The sequence below is a fragment of the Trachemys scripta genome, chromosome 12, assembly GCF_013100865.1.
Source record: "Trachemys scripta elegans isolate TJP31775 chromosome 12, CAS_Tse_1.0, whole genome shotgun sequence".
NCBI classification, from domain to species: domain Eukaryota; kingdom Metazoa; phylum Chordata; order Testudines; family Emydidae; genus Trachemys; species Trachemys scripta.
The window spans coordinates 11,255,925-11,267,957 of record NC_048309.1 but is presented as its reverse complement, the minus strand read 5'-3'; the positions used below and the strand labels follow the sequence as shown (position 1 = coordinate 11,267,957).

Here is a 12,033-nt window from a genome sequence, read left to right as displayed (position 1 = left end):
TTATTACAAATTGAATAAAATTTAAAATATCATTCTTGTAAAAATTCTTAACTGTGGTACAAACTTGCATGTTCAGATTTAAACCAAGTCTAACAGTTAGAATATGGGAGAGTATTTTACTATTTGCTTTCTATTAAAAAGAAGCTGATTTAGATTCAATAAAACCTCAAATTTACGGAAGCACCGCTATTTGTGACAAGGCTCACTAAAGCCCCAGATGATATGTCAGCTTTCCATCAGATTAATTCAAATATATTTTATAAGCAAGAAAGAACAATGAAGTTGTAAACAAATTTTAGCACATTCTTAAAATAAAAGATGAAGATATTCTTACGAATATCTCCCTTTCCAACCTTCTAAACCAGTTCCACTCTTTCTCCTCAGCAACTATACATGGGAAATGCAATATTAAGAGGAAATTATGAAAAATTGCTACCACAATGGATGTGGCTACTTGGTTTCTATACAACATTTCCACAGATATCACCTATTCTAAATATTAGGGGAAGTTAGTAATCTCACACATCATTGCATGGTAACTATTGGCAACTGATAACTTTTTAAAACTGCTGTTTATTTCCTCTCCCTGAATATAGGTTACATTTATTAATGTTGAATGTCAATCCCCATTGCCTGCAGACTCAACTGCTCTTTCCAACTCATGTTGTAGTTTGATTATGTCTTCTTTACTCCCCCTACATACCCCAAATTTTGGTGTGGTCTGCAAACTTGATTATGTTTGAATACAAAACACTGGACAAATATAAGAAGCAGCTACCAAGGGTGCAGAAGAGGTGTTCATTTGTTATTAGTTTCATTAGTTTAAAATATCCTCTGGAAAGCAGGCTACAACTAACAGAAAACAACCTTTCATATATACTAATGCACTGATCTTGCAAACTGCTCCACATGGGCAGATTCCAGCATCTGTGAGGCAACCGCTCCATATAGTTCTACCTATACAGACAGAGATGCCGCACAAAGTAAAATAAGTAGCTTCAAAGACCAGTTTGAGAACTCCTGCACTAGACAGGATCGTTGTACATAGGTCCAGCAAAACCAGGAACAAAATCCAAGCAGAATCCATCTTAAAAAAAGATATGTTTACATATTGTTTACAACAACCTTATTCTAATAGCAACTGCAGAAATTCATTCTCAGCCTGTAATTTGCCCATCTACTATACATACATTTAGTTACTCTTTCTTCTTTATAGTTGCAACCACGTATTTTAATATACCTGGTTTCTGGACCTATCTTCACCCTACAAAAACATGGTGCTATTTCACAGTCTATTATTTTGTATAACAAATCATGAAAGAAGGACTCTAGTAAACTTTATGTACATAAAACAATGTATCTTACTGTGCAACATTTTAAAAGTGAGCTTCAAAGAAAAAAAAGGGGGGGGAGAGTTGGTTGGTTGGTTGGTTGGTTGGTTTTTTTGCTGCTTCTTCTACAGAAGCCAGAAAGATGGTGTTCATAGCTACTTGTTTTTTAAAGTTTCTTTTTCTGCCTCTTTTTTAAAAAAAACTTAGAAATATCATCACCAAATATGCTCTTCCCTGGTTTTGCTGAAGGACTCATTGGATGACTGGGTAACGGAGACTGAGTGTTTTTTAGCCTTTATCTCAAGGACCTATGTTACTGGATCCTTTAAAAAAGTGACCTTTTATCTCAGGTGTTTTCATTAAATAGTTATTAACAAAATAAGTGAAAAACAGAGGTGTAAATTGTCTGAATAAAACCCCTTTCCCCCTCAGATGATTTGGTTTCACTTCCTTGGTACTAACTCTCTAATCATTACAATTTTCCATGGTGGACTTTCCAATGTAAACAAGGAATGGTGGGAAACCTTCAAAATCAAAACCAATCCTTACTGGACTTCTTCACACATAATAAAGAAGCAAAAAAGCCTCATTTCCCCCCCTCACCCTTAAAATTCCTCTTCTGCTATTTTTGCTCTGTCCCTCATTTTTGTTTTTGCCACTCTTCACAAAGACGAGCACATTTTAGGGCTTGGGGGGGTTGAGAAGAAAAACACCATCTGTAAAATAACAAACACTTCAAATTACAACTCTGTTAATAAGAGTGTTGGGGAGCAGGGGGAGGGAAGAATAACAACAAGAATGGTCATCAGAATAAATAATCAGGCCATTGAACCTGGGAAAACACCCTATCAGATTACACCTTGACAATGTACTGATGCATCAAATTCCATTTGTCAAATGAAAATAATTAGCAAATCTAATAGTTGCATGCAGGACGCTTGCACAACCAAAGGCTTTCTAAAAACTAGCTGGATCATGAAGGACATCTGTTTATGTTGCTATTCAGAAAGCACCACAATTAAGCAGTAATAATCACGGTGTTCCTTAATTGCATTGTTTTGCAGACCTGTGTCAGGGGTCACTGTGTTTTGGGGAGGTGGGTGGCAGTGGTGTACCTGCCAACAGTGAAAAGCTATATACACCACCAGGACAATAGATTGCATTAGCTGGATTGTAAATTCTTTGGGGCAGGGCTCACCTTTTGGTTCTGTGTTTGCACAGCACAATAGGGTCTTTATCCATGACAGGGGTTCCTAGATCCCACTGCAATATAAATAATAATAAATAAAAAAGCATGCCCATACATTTTTCTTCCCTTTGAAATACATAAAGGATGGAGATAGAGCAGATAGTCAATATTCTGGGGAAATTAAAATGGAAGGCTGGCATGTGCTAAAAATGATTTTGGGATTTAGGGTGGTAATGTGGGTCTTGAGGGGGTAATGACTAACAGTGATTGTGGTTGGGGGTTCAGGCTTCTTTTGGGAAGGCACTGAGCCCTATCAGTCGTTTGGGGGCATTGAAGGGGGCGTGGTTCTCAATGGTTTCTGGAATAGGAAGGCAAAGTTTTAGAGTGGTTTTCTGTGGGGACTGCAGGCTTTCCAGCTTTGGGGCTATGAGTTTCAGTGGTGTGTGGGCTTGGGGTGGCTTTTTGTGGGGGTTATAGCTTTCGGTGACTCCCGGGCTGCGACCTGAGGTTTTGGAAATGCTGTTCTCTCTCAGCAACCTCTGGACTTGGAGGGCTATTGCTTGATGACTGGGGGTAGGACACTGTGTGTTGAGGAGGGAAGATGCTGAGCTGGATTTGGGAGTGATCAGAGTGTGGGGGGTCAGGAGAGGTGCTGAGGAGCTGGGTTAGGGCTGGGTGCTGCAGGAGGAGGGAAGCTGCTGAGATGTATTGGGGATCACAGCTATGGGTTGGGGTCCTGGGGAAAAGGGAGATCCAAGCAGCAGGCTCTGGGGGGCTCGTTACAGGGAGAGGCAGCGGTAGCCTGGGAACCGGGTGCCAGGCCTTATTCACTCCTCCCTGGAGCCTGAACATGCCGCCGTCTCCTAGCAACGCCTGAGATGGCAAAGGGCAGGGCCAGGCTGGCTCAGTCCCAGGCATCAGGCTGTACCGGAGCCGCTGGAGGGCTCAGCCCAGCCGCTAGGGGGCGCTAGTGGGGGCAGGGGTGAGCAATGGCACAGAGAAGCACCAACCCCACCCAGCAATTCAACTTTGTGGCTCAGGATAACATCTGGTAAGGTCCCCCCACTCCTCTCACTCTGACTCGCCCCCTCCAAGTCACTACTGAATCTCCTGCCCCCCATCCCAATCCTCATTCTGGCTCGCCCCCCCCCTCGTGTCGCGACCCAAAAATCCTCCCCCACTCCCTCGCTCCAACTCCCCCCACCCTGGGTCACCCCCCGAATCTCCTCCCCAACCCCTTGCTTTGACCCCCCCTCCTGGGTCTCTACCCCAATCTCCCCCCTCCACTGCGGTCTCCAACCCCCTCTTTCCAACTCCCAAGCCCCATCCCCTAAACTTTTCCTCTCCCTGTGGCCTCTATACCAGCCTCAATTCTAGACACAACCCCCTCCCCGCAGAAGAAGCCCACCCCAACGCACACACACCCTACCACATGGCTCACCCCATCCCACATGGCTCCTGGCCCCAATCCTGCAGACACAGTTCTGGTACCAACGCCTCCCCTCCTGCAGCCTCAAACACATTGCACACCTTTCCCCCTCTCATGCCCATTCCCAGGACCTTATCCTAATGACCTTCCCTATCCCAATCCTCATTTCCTCCCATCACTGATTCCACTGACCTCGGGGCTCTCGGGTTTCCTGATAAATACTTATTTATCTAAATGGCCTATTATATATAGCACTGCCTTTGTTAATATTCCCTTCCTTCTCTCTCTATTTTCCCTCATCTCTGAATATATATGACAGATTTTGCCTGATAAGTGTTATACCGTGTAAAACTCTTGAAAAGCTTTGATGTCTCTGTGAAATTAAATACCTGTTTTAATTTTAAAAAAAACGTAGCAAGTACACTCCTGAACAGAAAAGCTAAGCTGATGAGACATGAATATGAGGTGGGCTACATATGCATTTCATTCATCAATACACTCAGCACTCCACAGTCATTGGTATGATTCTTGTTACACCCATTTTTCTCATGTATATGTGCGTGATGTGGAGTGGCAGGTACCAATAGTAATTGGGAAAAATAGCAAGTAAAGTCCTTTTTCTTAAGGTAAGAAAAAAATAGATGAATGATCAACAAGAAGTGTAGTAAATGCAATTCTGAGCAGAGTTTTTGCTTAAAGTCTAAGCAATGGTCATAGTTATTTTGGTGTGTGTTTATTAAATTAGTTTATCTGTAGTTCATTCTTAACAGGTATATTTGGTTAATTGAGACATATGAAATATGAAATCAGGTCTGTTCTCATTGACAGGTTCATAGAGTCACTTTTTCCATGGATTACTGGCAACTACTGTAACAAAATCTGCCAGTGATATTGAGTCAGGATTCCCAAATGATTATGTTTCTGAGACTTCATCTGAGCATGAATTCTAAACATGAATCTAATTTAGCAGGGGACATATTCAGTCTTACTTTTCTCTGATAAGATCCTTGGCTGAGACTTCTTAAGCCTTAAATTTTTAATACAGATACTTCTGGTTTAAGTTGGGGGGACTACAACTTAATAATTTACATTTCTCATCATCCTAAATTGTGTTTTGTGACTTTAGAATTTTTATTTTAATGATAGCTGGGAAAGAGTTTTCAAACATAATTTCTGTCTGCTTCAGGAAATACCATGTTGAAACTGAGTTTGAAGCTGCAAAGAAATGGTCCATCAAATGGGGATTTTTAACAACACCTTTTGAGGAGGTAAAACTAAATTTGATGTAGTATGTGTATGAAATGTACTTGAATAGTATACCCAGAATAGCTAGGTACAACTTTCAGTTAAGATGTCCCAGTTTAGAATCATTATTATTGAAAGCCAAGCTGTAACAGGGTGCACACAGTGCCCCTCTGGTTCAGCCCTTCTCCCCCTCTCCTCAGGGGGACTTCAGGTTGGTGCAACACCCATGCTCTTTATTTGTGATCAAGTCCCCACCACCAGTTCCCAACTATATCCAGCCTTTTTACAGCAGTTTAGCCTACCACAGACCTGGCCAGCAACAGACTGGGTTGGGTCGGGTCCGATCCGATCCGGGCCCGTCTCTGCCCTCTCCTCTCCTCTCCTCTCCCTTCCTCCCAGCCTTATAGCTCCTGCTAACGAGGCTGGCAGCCGTGGTCAGTTATCAAACAAGCATCAGGCTATCTACCCAGCCCCAATCCAATCCCCCTAATTGGGTGAAATAGCAGGACTTGACTAAGGTCTCTCTAGCAGCAAAATATATTTCTTCAAAGAATCTTGGTCTTCTTTTGCAGACAACATGAATGGAGCATATAAGTGTAGATAAGCACTGATAACTTGGAGCCCTATTTGTAGGAGTACTAACAAATGGGGTTCTTTTAAGGTGATAGTTCCAGTTTCTTTCAGAATAAAATATGACAAGTTGTACTTTGTATGTTGCACATATTCTAACATTCCTCTTGATGCACATCACTCTCGGTGGTGCTGACCAGAACTAGATGCACTGACAGGAGAATATTTCCCCTTTGTTTGTCTATGAGATGCTTTTAAAATGGAAGGAGGGCAAGGATTTAGCTAATTTAATTTTTAGTAAGGAATTTTACCATGTGCTAAAATAATCTCTACTGAAATAGGGTTAATGTTGCCACTGAATTTAATGGCAAACCTCCCACTGGTTTAAATGGAAAGAGGTTCATGGCCTGTATATTTAAACATTACAGGATGCAGATTAAGTGACTCACATTTTACTGAATTTAATTGACTATCTGATACGATCTTCTCTGTGAGACTAGTTTCTGCATAATATTTCCTGTATTGAATGTCTTGAAAGAATGATTAAGTGCACCTAAAACAAATTGTAACAAATGTGAACACAAGCAGCAATAACAGACAGGGGCTGCAGCGTTGCAAGTTTATATATTATGATCCAATGGTTAGAGCATGGATTGGATGGCAGGGCATGTGGATTCTGTTCCCAACTCTGCCACTGATTTGTGTGACTTTGGACAAGACTCTTAATCTCTTTGGGTCAGATTTTCAAAGGTACTTAGACTCTTGGAGATGCAAATAGATGCCTAGTGGTATTTTCAAAAGTGCCTAAGAAGGATAGGTGCCTAAGTCCTATTGTCAATCTACATCTTTAGGTGCCTATGTATCTTTGAAAATCTGGCCCTCTGGGCTTCAGTATCCCTTCTTTACAAACAGGGTAAATTACACTTTGTACAGCACTTGGAGATCTACAGATGAAAAGCACGATATAAGCTTTAACCAATATGTTTAATGCCATATACTACTATTCACTGTATATTGCAAATGTATTTGGCACTTTTATTACGAATTTTTAGTTTGTTGTCACACAAAACAAATGTGCAGGTGTCTTCGATTCAGTGAAGTAAGTGAGAGTTGAGGGTGCTCAGCAAAATTCAGCCTGTCTTCAATTCAGAATTAAAGCCCTTTCTGCAACTGAAAAGTGCATTAGAACAGCTTCCAAAGCTGTATAATAAATAGTCCTGTATTGGGGGCCAAGAACACAGTGCACAGATACCATAGTGATGGGAATGGTTTAGAGATCAGCTATTAAAATGCTAGGACAACACATTTCTTAGCCTGAAGTGTTAATTTTTGATTAATGTTGATATTCTATTTTTAGTTGATAAAAGACGAAAGGAAAGAACCCACTAAGCCTAAGATAGAGCTTCCAGAACATTTACAAATCCGACCTGTAACACCAGTGGAAAAATATATTAAGGTTAGACAATAGAGTTAAAAATGGCAATATAGGTTAAATCGGTCTTAAGCAGCCACCCAAGGGCTAAAAGTCAGTCACCTTGTAGAGGTGGGTCTTCCACTAAAGGTCAGACTAAATTGTATTGGAAACCTCAGGGATACTTTAAAGGGTTCGCTTAAGCCAGGGAATTTCTCTTTAGATGTGGTTGTTACTATGGGTTTCACTGTACAACAATCAACTGTTATGGTAAAGCACCTCCTCTTTAACCTTCTGTGTAACATAAGGTTTATATAGTATCAGATCAGTCATCTAATGTGGGGAGGAGGGGGGAGTAGTATTTATAAGGTGCTTTATGGAGTCCCCTCGCCCCCTCCATCTCTCAATGATTTCAAGATGTATCATAACCCATTTTTAAGAGCCATTTTTCAACTTCAACATTGTAAAAACAAATCCTTACTCTGTCTTTATTGAAACAAATCATTTTTTCTGGATTTTATTTATTTTAAGCCCTCTTAGTGGCACAAATTAGATTTTCTTGCTACTCCTACTGGGCTATATTCTAACTGATGATTCAGCAATTTGGTTTTCTAGCAGGTCGTTGCTACTCATATTCCTGAATGCCAGTGGGAGTTGTACACACACCTGTTTCTGACAGTGGAACCTGGCACATTGTTTAATTCATAATTGTACAGTGTTTGTACTTCAAGTGGATGTCCCCACCCAGGTAATCTTCTGCTCAGTAGCCAAAAGAGCAGCAAAAACAAAACAAACAGTAGCCACAAAACAAAGCAAAAATAAAAGCACATGAGAAGGGAAAGATTAAAAGGCAGAAGAGAACAGAAGAGAAAATGGGCAGAATAAAATTGGTGGCAATGGTGCCAACCTGTAATGTGAGAAGACTCTCACTCATCCTTTTCAAGAGGGCACCAACAGAAGACATTTGGGAGCTGCTAGGTTAATAGATAGTAGAATTTACAGAGACCCCCGGGGCTTCAAAGGGATTACTTGTGTGAATAAGGATTGAAAGCCCCATAAGCCCCAATCCTACAAAGACATCCACCGCCACGGATCCTTATTTCACCCCACTGAACTGACCAGAACTGTGCTGGACTAAAAGATCGCATGGGCAGATTTCTTTAAGTCAGGGCCTTATATCATCATTTCCTTGGGAGAGCGCTCCTGTTTCATATATCTATAAAGAGCTATGAATACCTGTCTCTCTATCAGTACTACTACAGAATCTGCTGTAACATTGCATCAGTGTTTGTAACTAGGAAGTGAATTCTTCTTCCTCCTTTGGCCTGGTTATTGTAACCTTTTCCTTATAGCAGTAGATCCATTGATCACTGGTGGTCTGCTGAGAGCTGACTTGTGACATGGTATTGGCTGTTCTTGGTTCCTGCTGTTGGCTCACATTAAAGAAGCCAACAATACATTCAATTTCTTAATATTTCTCTTCCATGTAAGCAATTAAGTAACTGCTAATTGCCAGTGAGCAGGATACTCAGTCAGAAACAGGTGGTGAGCTGGGGGTCATGCGATTGCCAATGGGAGGGGAGGTTAGTCCATGAGACAACATCTCTATTAAGATGTGTACCGTATTATGGAAGAAAGTAACATTAGAAACCCTGCTTCCTCGTGGGAAAAAAAATTCTTTTTAAAGGGTTTACAAAAATAATAAGCCACAAAGCTGTTATCAAAATCAAAATAACTGAAAATTAAAGAAAAAGTTAGTGCAGAATGTTAGAATTGGAAAAGTGCCACCCTTTCTGCTGTTAGAGCTTCACATTCTTAAATTGTGTTGTAAGTCCAAATATTCAAGTCAGAGCCAAGCTTACCTATGTCTGCACTTTTAGGGTATGCCTTCACAGCAGCTGGAAGATGTGAAGCTCGGTTAGACGCACTCTCACAGGCTCTGCTTGAGCTAGTGCACAAAAAATAACTGTGGCCATAGCAGCATGATTGGCGGCTCGGGCGAGCTGTCCGAGTACATATCTTGGATGGGGTTATACCCAGGCAGCTAGCCTGAGCTGCCACCCATGCCGCTGTGACCATATTGCTTCTTTTAGCGTGCTAGCTCGTGCAGAGCTAGTGCACACGCAGCTACCTGAGCTGTGAATGACACTTCTTAGCTGCAGTGTGGACCTACCCTTAATTTGTAGGCACAAGTAATTGCACCTGCACCTGTCTTGTGCATTCAACGTGTGTATTACAAATTCGGCATTGGTCACGCAGTTGCAAGATTAGCATGTGCAGCCAATGGTGTGTGCACAGAAATAGAGGCCAAGGCTTCAGATTTGACCTTTGCCAAGGAGAGCAAGAATTAGTTTGGGATCTATGCAGCAGTTCATCCTTTTACATGAAGATCCATATTCATGGTTTCTAAATCGGTGATTTGAAATGATCCCATTTGCTCTCTCTCTCATGGCAATGCACAGTAATGACATGTCCGTTCCTTTGGCTGGGTTAGACATGCAATCCCCTTGCCTTCTCGTCCCCTTCTCTTTCCTGCAGAATAGAGGTGGGACATTGTTTTCGCCATTTCCTGCTCAGTGGGTGGCGTTTATGGCAATAGAAAATCATCTCTTCAAAGGACGTGCTCCACCTAAATATCAAAAACATTTTTCAGTCTTGGCCCAGGAACAAAGCAAAACAACTCTGGCAAAAGAATAAACTGAAACATGGTTCTCTCCCTGTGTGTTTCTCTACTGAGTAAGTCCCCAGATGTTAAAGTGGTACAACAGAGAGCACTTCTAATGTGCCTTAGTAGGCTGATTCGGCCAAAGTAAGCAGCGCAGTCAGTGATCGGAGAACGCTGGCTTTTGTTTTGTTTCCTTCTTACTGATTAACTTGATGCAGAACCATCTTTTATGCTAGAAACAGACTTTAAAGGATAAGTAGTTCTCGGTGCAAGAGCCAGCTTCAGTAATAGCTTCAGCGTTTGGCCTTAGAACTATTATTTCTTTGCTATGTTGCATCCAATTTGGTACCAAAATGTCTGCTTCCCTTGTTTAGAAATGTTACCTACCCAGAGATTATTTTAATATTTGATAGTTGGGAAACAATTAAAGCATTGGCTTAAATTTTGCTTCTAACAGTGAAAACCAAACAAAGGCTCTAGTAATTTATTAAACAAAGATAATGATGAGACGCTATAATCTAAAATATATTAAACACTTCAGTCTTTCCTGCCAAATTAAGTTAAAGCTAATTTTCATACTCTTCTTTTTGCTTAAGGTGCCTTTCAATAGTAGAGAAAACTTGAAAAATCAGATGTATGTTGATAAAAACTGAGGATTGGATGGCAAATGGAATGCTTTCCTTTTAACTTCTGATTACTTCTTGTTTATTACCTTTGGAACTAGCTTATTTTCTTCCATACACACTGATTTAGGCATTGCAATAATTTTTAAGCCTGTTGGTCAAAAAAAGCCCAATTGCTTAACCAGAACCTCTTAATATTTTCCATTGCTATTAAAAATATTTTCAACATAGCTTGCTGTAGAATGGGCCCCCAAAATATTCTAGATGCTTTTTAATGATGACCTCTGTATTATGAGCTCAATCCGGTAGGGTGCTAGTCAACTCTTGGAAGTTGAAGGTTATTCAGCACTATGCAGGATGGCACAGCATATAATTGGCACTACTTTAAAGACAGAATTCATTTAAACTTTGAAGTAGTATTAGCATTCATCAATTAAAAAAATTGTCCATTCCATCAACACTAGAATACAAAAGAGCATGTTGCATGGCAGTACAATAGAAATGGACAAGAAATATACTTTATTCTATTTATTTACTCTTATTTCAGGTCTACCCATCTCCTCCAATCCCTAAAACAACTCAAGGATTTATTGGCTGGAGATCATCTGTGCCAGGACTGGAACTTGAACGTTATTATCAGATCAGAAGCTGCAAAGGTGCCTTTCACAAGGATCTGAAGTGGCCTGATGAACCTTCTGATTGACCTTAAGAAATAATGAATAGGCATATTGAGCCATTTTTTCTTAATCTAAGTTAATATTCAGTAGAACAAATGTCAGATTTGCATAAATTGATATTAGAGGATAAATGTTTGTGCATAATGTCAGGAATATATTAGGTGAGAGGTATATGTGAGAAATGTAGCATGTCAGTTATTACTGTTTTATTGAAGTCTACTGTATACATACTGTTAGTGCACATTTTGGAATGTTTTATCCAGGAAAGCAGCTCTAATTTAAACACCTTATATTCTGCAATAAGTTTTCCTGTAAAAGAATCTTAGGACGATTATTTAAGTAGCACTCTTCTAATTGTCTGCATTACAACTCATCTATGACTGTGCTGGTGAGTCAGATGTGAACTAAGCCATAAATTACTAAATACATTGTATATTGCATTGTGTATGCTTTATAGGTAGTTTGTGTAATGAACACATCTGTGTTATTTAGTGGATCCCTGTTGAGCTGCCTGATCCGTATAAATAGTTCCCATAGATTCTATGTATCTGCATGCAAGCAGGTCGCTTTCAAGATCAGTTATTTTAGTATCAGAACCACTTAGATGAATGATCAAAAAGGTATCCATATGTACACTGGTGATCATTTAACTGTATATAATATTACAATGATTTCTCAAGCAATTGAATTAGAGTAATTATATTTAAATAATTTACATAATCTAGAGTTGGTCAGAGACTCAGAAATAGTTTGTTGAAAAAACTGACAAAAGCAACAAAGTTGGCAAAATACAAGTAATTGTATTGCATTCAAACACCTCCAAAGCCATCCAGCAATGTACAAAACATGTACATTTTACAGAAGCAAACACAATGCCTCGTGTTTCAACCAAA

The 12,033-nt window shown here is 40.2% G+C and overlaps 1 protein-coding gene across 2 annotated transcripts; it reads left to right on the top strand.

Annotated features, from left to right (window-relative positions):
- Positions 1 to 3,509: 3,509 nt before the first annotated feature.
- C12H20orf85 (chromosome 12 C20orf85 homolog) lies at positions 3,510 to 11,428 on the top strand. 2 transcript variants are annotated; one of them, XM_034786601.1, is made up of 4 exons: positions 3,510 to 3,571; positions 5,136 to 5,217; positions 7,122 to 7,220; positions 11,011 to 11,428. In XM_034786601.1, the coding sequence occupies exons 1-4, from the start codon at positions 3,510 to 3,512 to the stop codon at positions 11,164 to 11,166; spliced, it is 399 nt and encodes a 132-aa protein (XP_034642492.1). In that variant the 3' UTR covers positions 11,167 to 11,428. The 2 variants fall into 2 exon arrangements, 1 of the variants encoding a protein (XP_034642492.1); XR_004647787.1 differs by lacking the exons at positions 3,510 to 3,571; positions 7,122 to 7,220 and having other exon boundaries at positions 5,134 to 5,217; positions 11,011 to 11,093.
- The last annotated feature ends 605 nt before the right edge of the window (positions 11,429 to 12,033 follow it).

What these genes read in the sequence shown, in the direction of transcription:
- C12H20orf85 (XM_034786601.1), top strand. Translation starts at nt 3,510, where the DNA reads ATGGCACAGAGAAGCACCAACCCCACCCAGCAATTCAACTTTGTGGCT. An exon ending in TAACAACACCTTTTGAGGAG is followed by an intron (nt 5,218 to 7,121) that starts GTAAAACTAAAT and finishes TTCTATTTTTAG; the next exon opens with TTGATAAAAGACGAAAGGAA. An exon ending in CAGTGGAAAAATATATTAAG is followed by an intron (nt 7,221 to 11,010) that starts GTTAGACAATAG and finishes CTCTTATTTCAG; the next exon opens with GTCTACCCATCTCCTCCAAT.